This window comes from Callithrix jacchus, chromosome 12, assembly GCF_049354715.1.
Source record: "Callithrix jacchus isolate 240 chromosome 12, calJac240_pri, whole genome shotgun sequence".
In the NCBI taxonomy this organism is placed as follows: Eukaryota; Metazoa; Chordata; class Mammalia; order Primates; family Cebidae; genus Callithrix; species Callithrix jacchus.
The window spans coordinates 57,129,336-57,144,690 of record NC_133513.1 but is presented as its reverse complement, the minus strand read 5'-3'; the positions used below and the strand labels follow the sequence as shown (position 1 = coordinate 57,144,690).

Sequence of the window (15,355 nt, the reverse complement as noted above, 5' to 3'; positions counted from 1 at the left end):
ATAGTCAAATAAATGGTTTTTCTAGCTTCATAAGATAGAAACTTAGAGAAATAATTTTGACTGTTTCTTCTGACATGGATATTTAGTGTTGTAAACTTTCATCAAAGCACTGCTTATTTTCATCCTACTTACTCTGGGTTTTTTTACCTTAATTTTTCTAATTGAATACAAAAATTTTAAATATTTTTTTATTATATCATAAACATTAAGAGTTGATAACTATTAAGTGCTCTCATCTTTCACATCTATTTCATAATTTCCATTTACGTGTCTGAAGTTCATTCCTTAATAGATTCCTTGGAAAGGGATTATAGAAAGAATATTTTCTGGCTGGGCACGGTGGCTCACACCTGTAATCCCAGCACTTTGGGAGGCTGAGGCAGGCGGATCACCTGGGGTCGGGAGTTCAAGACTAGCCTGACCAATATGGAGAAATCCTGTATCTACTAAAAATACAAAAGTTAGCCGGATGTGTTGATGCATGCCTGTGGTCCCAGCTGCTCAGGAGGCTGAGGCAGGAGAATCATGGTTGAGGTTGCGATAAGCCAGGGTTGCACCACTGCATTCCAGCTTGGACAACAAGACTGAAATTCTATCTCAAATAAAAGAAAGATTATTTTCTGAATTCCTGCATGTTGATAGATTTGTCTGTATGCTTTATGCCTAAAGGTTATGCTGGATATCGAATTCTTGGTTCACATTTTCTTTCCTTGACTATTTTAAACATATTAATCCATTTTTCTTTTGGAATGAAGTGTTGCTATCAACATCTGATAATTTAATTTTCTTGCCCTTGTAAGTCATGTGCCTTTTTTTTTTTTTTTGAGACGGAGTCTTACTCTGTCTCCCAGGCTGGAGTGCAGTGGCCTGATCTCAGCTCACTGCAACCTTCTTCTCCTAGGTTCAAGTCATTCTCCTGTCTCATCCTCCTGAGTAGCTGGTATTACAGGCATGTGCCATAACGCTCAGCTAATTTTTTGTATTTTTAGTAGAGATGGGGTTTCACCATGTTGTCCAGGCTAGTCTTGAACTCCTGACATGAAGTTATCCACCCACCCTGGCCTCCCAAAGTGCTGGGATTACAGGTGTGAGCCATCGCACCTGGACCAGTCATGTGCTTTTATTACCTAAATCCCCAGATGATTTTCCTCCTCTTTAATATCTGGTAATTTTATAAGAATCAATTTGTGTTGGTCATTCTGACTCAATATTCCCACATATATAATATGCTTTTCAATATGTGGTTTTAAATAGTTTTATTTTAGGGAAGCTTTCTTAAAATATAATTTTTAAGCTCTGCTCTTTTCCTTGGTTTTGTTTTGGACTTCATTATCTATATGTTAAATCTTTTTTTTTTTTTTTTAAGACCCCTTGGAGGGTCCCACTCCATCAACCACCCTGGGGCTGGAGTGCAGTGGTGTAATCATGGCTCACTGCAGCCTCAATCTCCTGGGCTCAGGTGATTCTCCCATCTCAGCCTCCCAAGAGGCTGGGACTACAGGTGTGTACTACCACACCCAGCTAGTTTTTTGTATTCTTTTGTAGAGATGGGGTTTCGCCATGCTGCCCAGGTTGCCTTTGCTTATTTTCAATGTTTGTCACTTTGAGGTCTTTTACTTCTTTTATTTTTAAAATTATCCTGGTTTTCACCTTTAAAATTTTTGCTAATCTATTCATCTGTAGATGGACACTTGGGTGGATTCCACTTTTTGGCTATTGTGAATAATGCTGCTACAAACATGGGTGTACAAATATATTTTCAAGTCCTGCTTTCAATTATTTAGGGTATACAATGAAAAGTAGAACTGCAGGTCCACATTGTAATTAAGTTTTATTGTGATTATGTATGTATACATATTTTGTTGTGATTATGTACATACATTTTATACATATTACACACTATACATACATATTATATACACATTATACATAATCACAATAAAATATGTATAACATAAAACTTACCAATTTAACCATTTTAAAGTATACAGTTTTATGGCTTTTAGTACATTTACATTGTTATGTAACCATCCTCCATCTTCAGAACTTTTTCATTTTCCCCAACTGAAACGCTGTACCCATTAAATACCAGCTCACAATCCCCCTCCCCCAGGCAAACATCACTTTCCTTTCTGTTTTTATGAGTTCGATTACTCTAGGTACATCATATACGTGGAATCGTATATTTGTCCTTTTGTGCTTGGCTTATTTCACTTAGCATGTCTTTAAGGTTTACGTACATTAAAGAAACGCCAAAATTCCCTTCCTCTTTTAGCTGAATAACATTGTATGTATTGTGTGTGTGTATATGCCCTATTTTATTCATCCGTTTGTGTACAACTTAATTGTATCCACTTATGGTTACTGTGAATAATGCTACTATGAACATGGTGTACAAATACTTTTTTGAATCCATTTTCATTTCTTTGGGGTATACAATTGCACAGGTGGAATTGCTGGATGGTACATTAACTGTATGTTTAGTTTTTTCAGAAGCTGTCATACCATTTTCCACAGTGCCTGCACCATTTTACATTCCTCCTAGTAATGCAAAGGTTCCAATTTTTCCACATTCTAGTCAACACTTGTTATTGTCTATGTTTAAATAATAGCAATCCTGAAGTGGTATCAGTTTTTATTTGCATTTCCCTAACGACTAGTGATATTGAGCATCTTTTCATGTGTTTATTGGATGTTTGTATATTTTCTTTGGAGAAATGTCTATTGAAGTCCTTTGCCCATTTTTGAGTTGTTTTGCTATTGAATCACAAGGATTTCTGGGCTCTCTAATCAGTCTGTCTATATGTGTCTTTATGCCAGACCAGTTTTGATTACTGTAGCTTTGTAGTAAGTTTTGAAATCAGGACATGTGAGACCTCCAATATTATTCTTTACCAAGATTGTTGGCTATTCAGAATCCCTTGAGATTCCTTATTATTTCAGGATGGATTTTCCTATTTCTCCAAAAATCTTCTCAGTCTGTTTTCTGTAGCTGTAAAAGAATACCTAAGACTGGGTGATTTATAAGGAAATTTACTGGGTTTACAATCTGGAAGGGGGGGAATTCCAAGAGCATAGTGGTAGCATCTGGTGAGGGCCTCATGGTGCTTCAAAGCAGGGCGGAAAAGTGGAAGGGAAAGAAGTGCATATAAAAGACAGAACAAAGGAGGATGACCCACTTTATAACACCATGCTCTTTCAAGTCTCAAAAGGACTAACCCAGTCACACAGGAAAGACATTATTCCATCTTAACCTAATTATCTCTTAAGGCCCTGGCTCCCAAAACCATTACATTGGCAATTAAATTTAAACATGAGTTTTGGTGAGGACAAACTACATCCAAACCATAGTACTCTCATTGGGATTTCCATAGGGAATATGTTTTTCCATCCTTTCACATTGAACCTGTCTCTCTAGATCTAAAGTGAGTCTCATAGACAGCATCTAGGTGGCTTTTTTTTTTTTTTTTAATTTAGTCACTGATGGGGAAGGATTTCTTTGCTATTTTGTTTTCATGTATTAAGATTTTTTTTTTTTTGAGGTGGGATCTTGCTCTGTTGCCCAGGCTGGAATACAGTGGCACAAGCACAGTTCACTGCAGCCTTGACCTCCCAGGCTCACGCAATCCTCCTAGGTCAGGCTCCAGAGTAGCTGGAATTATAGGCATGCACCACCCATGCCTGGCTAATTTTTTTGAAAAGATGGGGTCTATGTTGCCCAAGCTAGTCTTGAACTCCTGATCTCGAGCAATCTTCCTGCTTCAGCTTCCCAAAGTGTTGATATCAGGCGTAAGCCACTGCTCCTGACAGCTTTTTTCTTCTTCTTTTGTCTCTATTACTGGTTCCCCCCACCCTTTTTTTGTATTAACGTATTTTTGATACTCTCTTCATTTCCTTTTGTCTATACTCTAGATTTTTTTTTGCAGTTATGAGGATTACATCTTAATGTCATAACGATCTAATTTGAATTCTAGCCCGATTAACTACTCTAGTGAATATTTCAATTCAGGTATTGTGTATTTCAGCTCTAGAATTCGTTTTGTTCCTTTTCTGTCTCTTTGTTGATATTCTCATTTTGTTCACATATCATTTTCCTGACTTCCTTTGGTTCTCTGTTTTCCTTTAGCTTGTTGAGCTAATCAGCAGGTGTGTTCTGAGCCTTGGGAGCAGCCTGGGTGACAGCGTAAAGTCCTGCAGCTTTTCCCAGACATGTTAACCTTTCTCCATGTGAGCGCTGTGTTAAGTGAAATGGACACTCTTTCAGGAAGTCCGCAGATGAGTTAGAATGCTGGAAATAGGTACTCTCTATTCCCTCTGGTTGAAGGGAGAGAACTGAACACTATTGAAAAGTTCTGGTTTTCATTGAGATGAGAAGTTTATACTATATATAAATAACACTGCTTTCTTCATTTAGAAAGACTTGCTACCAAAAGTCAACTGAATTAAATGAATTGTGTACCTACTGATAGAGTTTATTTTCATTTTGATGTAAATGCCTTATCTCATTGTGGACAAGTAAGAAAGCACATTGCTCATCTATAAACCACACTGACTAGCACTGTTTCAGAGCACTTTTAATATTACCTTACTTGAACTTTTCATGGACTATTTTCCCCATAGTTGCAGAAATAAGAAAGGAACATGGGAAACATAGCACTGATTATTTTTAGTAAGGACTACTTTTTTTCTATCTCATAAGTCACAAGGTGTTTCATGTAACAGAACCTCACTTTTTTTGCCTTTTAAAAGCAAAGTAAAAATAGAACATAGCTAAATTCAACTGTTATGTAAGTTATTTCATCTTCTCAGACTTAATGATTTATTATACATGTATCAAAAGATGAGATTAGTATTTGTTATAAGTTAACCATTATGTAGTTATTTCATATTACATGATTCATGATATAGCCAAACCTAGGTAATAACCTACACTGGAATGGAGTTCAACTATACTTATTACTTTAAAGTAGATAATACAATAATTCTGACTCTCTGTGGATTTACCGTGAATACCTTTTCCAACTTGAAACACAATCCTTCTCCCTAAAAAGCACTGAAATGTAAAAGTATACATCAATCTATTTTTAAAATGTTCAATTTTGAATTTGAAGTGCTTAGCCCAAAACAATTTCTTTTAGAAATAAGCCTATTATGAATTGAAAAGACCAACTTAAAAAATTTGAGAAATTTTCTTTTTCAGATTTTAGAGCTTATTTCGTATGTGATTATCTTGCTTTGTATAACACTACAGTCATGTGCCACCTAATGTTTCAGTCAATGCCAGACTGGTGGTGGTCCTGTAAGATTAAATACTCTATACTGTATCTCTTTCTATGTTTAGATACATACATACATAGTTAGCTTTGTGTTATAATTGGTTACAGTAGTCACTACCATAACATGCTGTATGGGTTTGTAGTCTAGGAGCAACAGGCTGTATCATACAGCCTAGGTATGTTGCAGGCTATGCTATCTAAGTTTGTGTAAGTACACTCTGTAATGTTCCCACAACAAAATCTAATGATGATGCATTTTTCTGTCACTAAGCAACATATAACTAATTTCAACAGAATAGTGCTACAATAGAAGTTCAACGAGACCTCAAAAAGCACAAGATGGAGGACTTCCACTCCTTTTGGCTGCTCTTTTTACTAACATCTGCTTGTATATAAGTTATTTACAGTAAGGCATTCTTGTCAGTTTTCCTGAATCGACATTTATATTTAACTTAAGACTACATTTACACAGAAAGTAAACTTTAAAGTCCTCAAATTTAAGAAAGGAAGGCAAAGAACTTTACTGGTCTACTACAGTTAATTTTGCAAAACTTCATTAAAGTGGTCGAATAATATGTAAGGACATTAGGAGTACTGGATTATGAAATCTGTTATTCTGATAAATCTGGTAATTTGTGGTACTCTGTTAACTCATTCTTTTTTCTCTAAGTTACCCAATATTGTTCCCACTAAAACATTAACTTTTACTATAGTAAAAATAAGCACTGCCAAGAGAAGAGATTGGTCCTTGTGTTGCTATCTGGATTAAGATGTAATTTTTTCAGTTCTGCTTTCTCCTAGCAATCTTTATTTCATAATTCTGTCTGTTCCTTATCAAGTGATTTATAATTACTTAATCATGATTTGGTGTGTACGTGTTTGGGAATTACACTGTTTTTCTTTTCCTTTTTGGGACAGGGTCTTGGCTTGTTGCCCAGGCTCAAGTACAGTGGCACAAGCACAGCTCATTGCAGTCTTGACCTCCAAGGCACCAGGGATCCTCCCACCTCAGCCTGCTGAGCAGCTGGGACCACAGGCATATGCCACCACTCCTGGCTTTTTGATTTTTAGTAGAGACAGGGTCTTGCCATGTTGCTCAGACAGGTCTCAAATTCCTGGGTTCAACAGATCCTCCCACTTCCCAAAGTGCTGGGATTACAGGCATGCACCACTGTGCCCAGCTTGTAAATTTAACAGGAATCCAGTCATTAATAGTTTGGTCCATTGGGCTCTGCATATAAGCTGTTCATTTTTCAGTTATATGTACTTAAGTGGTATGGAATTTACACGTAGCAGTCAACACATGGCTATGTAAAAGTATTTAGATTCTTTTAAGCAGCAGTAAGATTTCATTTATATACACACACATACATATATTAGTTTATAAATTACATATATGTATTGGTTTACCATTTGTAACTTCTCCACACTCTCACCCTGTAATAACCATTTTATTTATTTATTTATTTAGAGACAAGAGTCTCACTCTGTCACCCAGGCTGGAATGCAAGGGCACAATCTCGGCTCGCTGCAACCTCAGCCTCCTGGGTTCAAGCGATTCTCCTGTCTCAGCCTCCCGAGTAGCTGGGACTATGGGAACCCACCACTATGCCCAGCTAATTTTTGTATTTTTAGTAGAGACTTTATAAAACATTACTTTAAAAGTTTTTAAAAAATCATCAGTAGTCACAAAATCTGAGTAGATGAAAGTGCTGAACTTAATTCTCAGTATTTCCAAAATACTTGTGTTGGAACAAAGGCTAGTCAGAAGGAACTTTAGAGTTCACTTTTAAAATGGGTAAAAATACCTACTTTCCCAGCGAATCAACCAAATTCTCCCTTTAGTATTTAAATACTGCATAAAGGATTAAGAACCCTTATGTGAACTAGAATTCACCATAAGTAATGTAAATAGTCTAAAGCATCAATTAACGTAGTTCCTTAAGCTCACAGCTTTGTATTGCCACACCGTATTTTTAAATAGGAGAAAGTCTCAAGTACCATTATTCTAATAACTACCTTTTTTTCTTTGTTGAGACAGAGTCTCACTTTGTCACTCAAGCTGGAGTGCAGTGGCACAATCTTGGCTCACTGCAACCTCTGCCCCCAGGAATCAAGTGATTCTTCTGCCTCAGCCTACCAAGTAGCTGGGACTACAGGTGTGTACCACCATACCCAGCTAATAATTGTATTTTTAGTAGAGATGGAGTTTCACCATGTTGGCCAGGCTGGTCTCAAACTCCTGGCCTCAGGTGATTCACCTGCCTCAGCCTCCCAAAGTGCTGGGACTGCAGGCGTGAGCCACCGCGCCTGGCTTGTAATAACTTTGTAATCATAGTAAAGTATTTTAGAGCTCTCTTTGAAGGAAATAAATTTTGATTGATTAAATATCTGAAACTTCAGAAAGCCTAAATTTTTCTTCCTGAACCATGTGACATTAGTGTGAGTAGAAACCAAGAGTATAAACCGAAGCCCTATGTACTAAAGAAATAACGTAAGTTAACTTGTTACTGCCACATCATACATTCAGATTTAAATATGAAAACACCACACAGAAAACAAATTTTTTTAAAAAAAGATTTAAGATCATAAATAGGTCATTGTTGTCACAGCACATTTCAGAATTTTTAAAAAACAAACATTTGGCTTTCTAAGAAAAAGACTTAAAAAAAATCAATTCCTCATCACTGAAAGGACTTGTACATTTTAAACTTCCAGTCTCCTAAGGCACAGTATTTAATCAGAATGCCAATATTACCACCCTGCTGTAGCAGGAATAAGAGGCAAGGTATTATTAGCACTAAGAAAAACAGCAAAATTTCTGAACAAAATCATATGTCATTTTAAAAAAGGGAGAAAAAAAACAGACTTTAAGTGGTGAGCATTTTAGTGAAGAAGGCCCAGTGTTGTTATGCAGGACTTTCTATTAAAAAAAAAAAAAAAAAGAAATCGAAGTATTTTAACTCAAGCACGTTTAATTCACCACAGAAGAGCTATGATTAAAGAGAGGGGGTTGGTAAAAATACAGTATAGTTTGTTTAAAAAGGACTTGGGAGGAAAAAAAATCAACTTAGAAGATCTTATGAAAGGGCAAACATCACATGGAACCCAGTTAGTGTCCTAGTTTATTACTAGTCTTCAGGCAAATCCAGAAAATAGAATAAGATACTAGGTAAACATAACACCTAGACACATCTGTAAGGCATCTCTTTCCTATCACATGGCCCATTAGAGCTTAATACCCACCAACTGAGATGTAGTGAAATGCTAAAATTGGATGCTCAAATTATATTTTTATCCAACCAAAAAGTTCTTTAAATATAAAATTAAAAATTCCTCACTTTAACTCTGCCTTGTCTTCTGTGATATCAACTGCACTTTAAGGTTTTACATTTGCAATGTGGTGATTTAGTGTTAATTTTAAAAGAAAAATCCACAAAGTGATTGTCCACAGATGAAACATGGGATGAGGTTCACGACTGAATCAATCATGGAGTGTTAGTCAATTGTAAACTTGAAAGTTAAGACCAGGAAATGTGTGTATCAGACACATTAGAGTACAACAATAGGAGAGGAAGGAAGGCCTGTTTGTCATTCCAATTCTGACAAGGTGCAAGGTCTTCGAAATTCTTGTCCACGTTCATGGAGCCATTTATTGGATACTGTGAGAGAAAAGTTATATATTAATTTTCCCTCATCTAATTAGTATTTAGTTTCTAAAAGCTAGGTCTATAACAAAGTTTCAACATGGGATAAAAGTTCAACACCAAAACCAGATAAAGGCAGATGCTACTTAAAAACGTGGCTAAATGCTGAAAACACAATTTTATATATCTATATACATATGTGTACACATTTATGTGTGTTTATGTACATACATGTATACATGTGTGTGTATTTCCAAGTCTATGTGCATTTCTTAAAGTTTCCAATGACCAATGTGAGGCTTGAAATGCAACACAAATGGACTTAAGATACAGGTACAGACAGCAGAATATTGCTTTATGTACTGTTTTCAAAGTATAACCTCTGAAATACAAAGATATTTTAATTTGAATACAAACTTTTCACTCTAAAGGAAAAACTATCGGATCAACCATTGCTATTATATGCTCATTAAGTTTCCAAAATACCTTTAAAAAATGTGTATCATATAAAAATGTATCCCAAAAGGCATTAATTTTTTATTTTGTGTGTGTCTCTGGTACCATAGAACCCATTCAAAATATCTAAAGTAGAACTTCCTTAATTCTTAACTCCTTTTTCCTTTTACAACCCTTGTATCTACTCTTTATTCATCAAACCCCGACAATTTTCCTTCTCTCTCTCTCGAATTTATTTGCTCTCCGACCCTTTCACTGATGCTTTCATCCAGGCTGTTATCATCTCCCCCTTAGACAATGGAAAACAGCTTTCTAAACTCACCAATTAGCCTCTCCTCATTCTAGTCCAGTTGTTCTTAAATACTATAATAATGAGGGGAGATTTTAAAATTCTGATCAGGCCTCACTCCTTAACCTTGTTATGTCCTATAAGTGACTAGTAACACAGATTAAAATGGACACATGGGGCTAATTAACATATATTAAAACTAATTTCACCTCTTTTCTACTTTTTTAAAAGGTGGCCAGTCCTGCAGTTGCATGTCCCCAAGAGTGAGTGCCTCTTTAAATTTTGCACACTAGGTGCTACTCTAGCCCCACATTAGGACCTGGTATCTAACATGTTTGGAAAACTGCTGTTTTAACTTCAGGACCAAATTCAAAAAATAAGCTTTGAAGAAGACTCCCCAAACTTAGGCAGTCATCATCATCTGCTTATATTTTTGTATTATTATGTACTACACTATAATCCATTAGTATGTCTAATCAGATTATTAACCATTTGAGGGGAAGATACTGTCTTACTCAATTTTGAGTCAGTCAGTGTTTCTTGGAATAAGTAGAAATAAGAGTTAAAAACAAAATCTGTCATCAAAATTCTGATTATAAATTTATATTAAGCTTAGGCCGTTGTTTGGTTGTATCCCGTACAGTGTTAAAACCATATTAAGCAAATGTGTGGGGAGCTTTTGTTTATAAGACACAGATTATAATAGTTTTAAAATATGAAACAAAAATCACATTCTCTTCACAGAAAATATGAAATATTTACCCCATTTGTTGCCAACTAGCACTGGACAGGCTGCATGCCGTGTACTATAATCTCCTTCTCCACTGGCAAACAGATTATACCAGAAAACAGCAGTTCCCTATGGAGAACAATTCAAAATTATCCCCAAGTATACAATGCCAGGTTATCTCTTTCAGTAGTTCTTGTTTGTTTGTTTGTTTGTTTGAGACAGAGTCTTGCTCTATCGCCCAGGCTGGAGGTGCAATGATGCTATCTCAGCTCGCTAGAACCTCCATCTCCCAGGGTCAAGTGATTCTCCTGCCTCAGCCTCCCGAGTAGCTGGGATTACAGGTGCCCGCTACCACACCCGGCTAATTTTTGTATAGAGACAGGGTTTCACCATGTTGGCCAGGCTGATCTTGAACTACTGGCCTCAGGTAATCTGCCTGTCTCAGCCTCCCAAAGTGCTGGGATTACAGGCATGAGCCACCGTGCCTAGCCGCTTTCAGTAGTTCTTAATTTTCCTTTGTTCCTGCAGAAGAACAACTCTATAGCAGCATTTTATCTTCCTCTAATACGATTCTGAAAATATGATTCTATCATTTTAAAAACCTTTTTGATCATATAAAAAATACCATAACAATGCTTGACCACAAAAGTATTTGCCAAAACAAAGCTAACAAATCTTACATAGCAGATGAGGGAGGAAACACCATATAGAACCCATTTTTTTTTTTTTTTTTTAAAGACGGGGTTTCACCATGTTGGTCAGGCTGGTCTTGAACTCCCAACCTCAGGTGATCTGCCCACACTGGCCTCCAAAGTGCTTGGATTACAGGCATGAGCCACTACACCCAGCCAGAACCCATTTTAAAAATGAAAAAATTTAAATACTAATTCCTGATCATTCATTACCTCTAAGTACTCATGGCAAGGACCATAAAAATACCAGAACTTTTACCTAGCAATAATGTTGTCCTTAAGAACACTACCTTTAAAAATGTAATTTGGCTGGGCATAGAGGCTCATGCCTGTAATCCCAACATTTTGGGAGGCTGAGGTGGGAGGATCACTTGAGCCCATGAGTTCAAGACCAGCTTGGGCAATAGAGAGACACTGCTTAAAAAATTTAAACATTAGCTGGGCATGGTGACGTGCACCTGTAGTCTCAGCTATCTGGGAGGCTGAGGCTTGAACCCAGGAGGTCAAAGCTGCAGTGAGCCATGTTTGCACTGCTGCACTCCAGCCTGGGCAACAGAGTGAACATGATGTCTCAAAAAAAGAAAGAAAAAGAAATACCTGTAATTCATTAATTAGACCATGAATATAAATGCATCCTTTCCTTAGGGAAAAAATTAATAAACCAAAACCAAACCAAACAAGCTTACTTTTTTGGGCCACACACTAGCTCCAACTTCAGGAAAAACAGTGGCTCCTCCTGCAGACACATCACTCATCTATAAAAAACAACAGGGTATTATCAACGTGCTGGTAAAATAAAGTAAAACTGCCATGATAAAGACTTGATATTGGATACTAGAATATTGGGAACATAAGGACTTGTTCCCAAGGTTCTGTACATGTTACTCAGTTTTTCAAAAGTAAAACAAAATGCCATTTAGGTTTATATACATAAGTAGAAAAAACTACAAAAAGCCAAGGAATGATTAACAAAAAACTGTCAGGAAGGGAGAATGGAGATATAATTTGGGATAGGCACTTATTAATAGCCAGAGGGAAAAGAAATGACTTAAAACTAATAAATCAATACAGAGATATAAATATGTATTTTATTGTACTAGAATGTAATCTCCATGGAGGCAAAAATTTTCATCTGTTTTGTTCACTGCTGATCATTAATGTCTAGAACAGTATCTCAAGAACAGTTAGGTACTCAAGAAATAAATGTAAAATAAAAATAATGAGAAAATGAAATCAGTTTTGCCATTTCTCATGGTAGGGAATCAAACAAATAAAAATGAGAAAATGAAATGATTATATAAAGTTATAGTCATAAACGGTAACTTAGAATAAACATGGAAACTTTTTTTGTTTTGTTTTGTTTTAGCTTTAAAGTTTAATTTCATTAATCAAAACATTTCCTCATTGATTATCAATACCTAATTGCAGGTCTTACAGGAATAGATAGAAAATATTTTATCAAAATTTACTTATAGTGCTTTTTTTTTGTAATTGCATTTTAGGTTTTGGGGTACATGTGCAGAACATGCAAGATAGTTGCATAGGTACACACGTGACAGTGTGATTTGCAGCCTTCCTCCCCTTCACCCACATCTGGCATTTCTCCCCATGCTATCCCTCCCCAGCTCCCCCGCCGGCTGTCCCTCCCCTATTCCCCCAACAGACCCCAGTGTGTAGTGCTCCCCTCCCTGTGTCCATGTGTTCTCATTGTTCGTCACCCGCCTATGAGTGAGAACATGTGGTATTTCATTTTCTATTCTTGTGTCAGTTTGCTGAGAATGATGGTCTGCAGATTCATCCATGTCCCTACAAAGGACACAAACTCATCGTTTTTGATTGCTGCATTACATTCCATGGTGTATATGTGCCACATTTTCCCAGTCCAGTCTATCATCGATGGGCATTTGGGTTGGTTCCAGGTCTCTGCTATTGTAAACAGTGCTGCAATGAACGTTGGTGTGCATGTGTCCTTATAGTAGAACCATTTATAGTCCTTTGGATATATACCCAGTAATGGGATTGCTGGGTCAAATGGAATTTCTATTTCTAGGTCCTTGAGGAATTGCCACACTGTCTTCCACAATGGTTGAACTAATTTATACTCCCACCAGCAGTGTAAAAGTGTTCCTATTTCTCCACATCCTCTCCAGCATCTGTTGTCTCCAGATTTTTTAATGATCGCCATTCTAACTGGCATGAGATGGTATCTCAATGTAGTTTTGATTTGCATCTCTCTGATGACCAGTGATGATGAGCATTTTTTCATATGTTTGTTGGCCTCATGTATGTCTTCTTTTGTAAAGTGTCTGTTCATATCCTTTGCCCATTTTTGAATGGGCTTGTTTTTTTCTTGTAAATCTGTTTGAGTTCTTTGTAAATTCTGGCTATCAGCCCTTTGTCAGATGGGTAAACTGCAAAAATTTGTTCCCATTCTGTTGGTTACTGATTCACTCTAATGACTGTTTCTTTTGCCGTGCAGAAGCTGTGGAGTTTGATTAGGTCCCATTTGTCTATTTTGGCTTTTGTTGCCAATGCTTTTGGTGTTTTGGTCATGAAGTCCTTGCCTAACTCCTATGTCCTGAATGGTTTTGCCTAGATTTTCTTCTAGGGTTTTTATGGTGCCAGGTCTTATGTTTAAGTCTTTAATCCATCTGGAGTTAATTTTAGTGTAAGGTGTCAGGAAGGGGTCCAGTTTCTGCTTTCTGCACATGGCTAGCCAGTTTTCCTAACACCATTTATTAAACAGGGAGTCCTTTCCCCATTGCTTGTTTTTGTCAGGTTTATCAAAGATTGAATGGTAGTAGGTATGTTGTGTTCCCTCCAATGCCTCTGTTCTGTTCCATTAATCTATATCTATTTTGGTATCAGTACCATACTGTTTTGATTACTGTAACCTTGTAGTATAGTTTGAAGCCCGGGAGTGTGATACCTCCTGCTGTGTTCTTTTTGCTTAGAATTGACTTGGCTATGCGGGCTCTCTTTTGGCTCCATATGAAGTTTATAGTTTTTTCCAGTTCTGTGAAGAAGGTCATTGGTAGCTTGATGGGGATAGCGTTTATTCTGTAAATTACTTTGGGCAGTACGGCCATTTTCACGATATTGATTCTTCCTAACCATGAACATAGAATGTTTCTCCATCTGTTTGTGTCCTCTCTGATTTCGTTGAGCAGTGGTTTGTAGTTCTCCTTGAAGAGGTCCTTTACGTTCCTTGTTAGTTGTATTCCTAGGTATTTTATTCTCTTTGTAGCAATTGTGAATGGTAGTTCATTCTTGATTTGGCTCTCTTTAAGTCTGTCATTGGTGTATAGGAATGCTTGTGATTTTTGCACATTGATTTTGTATCCTGAGACTTTGCTGAAGTTGCTTACCAGTTTCAGGAGTTTTTGGGCTGAGACAATGGGGTCTTGTAGGTATACTATCATGTCATCTGCAAATAGAGACAATTTGGCTTCCTTCTTTCCTATTTTAATACCCTTTATTTATTTTTCTTGCCTGATTGCTCTAGCTAGAACTTCCAACTTGATTGCACTATGGTCTGAGAGACTGTTATGATTTCAGTTGTTTTGCATTTGCTGAGGAGTGATTTACTTCCAATTATGTGGTCAATTTTAGAGTAGGTGTGATATGGTGCTGACAAGAATGTATATTCTGTGGATTTGGGGTGGAGAGTTCTGTAAATGTCTATATTGAATAGGAGTGGTGAGAGAGGGCATCGTTGTCTAGTGCCAGATTTCAAAGGGAATGCTTCCAGTTTTTGCCCATTCAGTATGATATTGGCTGTTGGTTTGTCATAAATAGCTTTTATTATTTTGAGATACGTTCCATCAATACCGAGTTTATTGAGGGTTTTTAGCATAAAGGGCTGTTGAATTTGTCAAAGGCCTTCTCTGCGTCAATTGAGATAATCATGTGGTTTTTGTTTTTGGTTCTGTTTATGTGGTGAATTACATTTATAGACTTGCATATGTTGAACCAGCCTTGCATCCCCGGGATGAATCCTACTTGATTGTGGTGGATAAGCTTTTTGATGTGCTGTTGCAATCGGCTTGCCAGTATTTTATTGAAGATTTTTGCAGCTATGTTCATCATGGATATTGGCCTGAAGTTTTCTTTTCTTGTTGGGTCTCTGCTGGGTTTTGGTATCAGGATGATGTTGGTCACATAAAATGATTTGGGAAGGATTCCCTCTTTTTGGATTATTTGGAATAGTTTCAGAAGGAATGGTAACAGTTCCTCTTTGTGTGTCTGGTAGAATTAGGCTGTGA

The 15,355-nt window shown here is 36.9% G+C and overlaps 1 protein-coding gene across 6 annotated transcripts in view; it reads right to left on the bottom strand.

Annotated features, from left to right (window-relative positions):
* Positions 1-4,556: 4,556 nt before the first annotated feature.
* The window catches only part of P4HA1 (prolyl 4-hydroxylase subunit alpha 1), a 98,532-nt gene continuing 87,733 nt past the window's right edge, over positions 4,557-15,355 (bottom strand). For all 6 annotated transcript variants that reach the window (XM_054242325.2, XM_078345603.1, XM_009009739.5 and 3 more), the window contains 3 exons: positions 11,777-11,845; positions 10,431-10,527; positions 4,557-8,938 (listed from right to left, as the gene is read on the bottom strand). In XM_054242325.2, the coding sequence (XP_054098300.1) occupies positions 8,868-8,938; positions 10,431-10,527; positions 11,777-11,845 (237 nt within the window). In that variant the 3' untranslated portion in view covers positions 4,557-8,867. The remainder of the gene's footprint in view (positions 8,939-10,430; positions 10,528-11,776; positions 11,846-15,355) is intronic.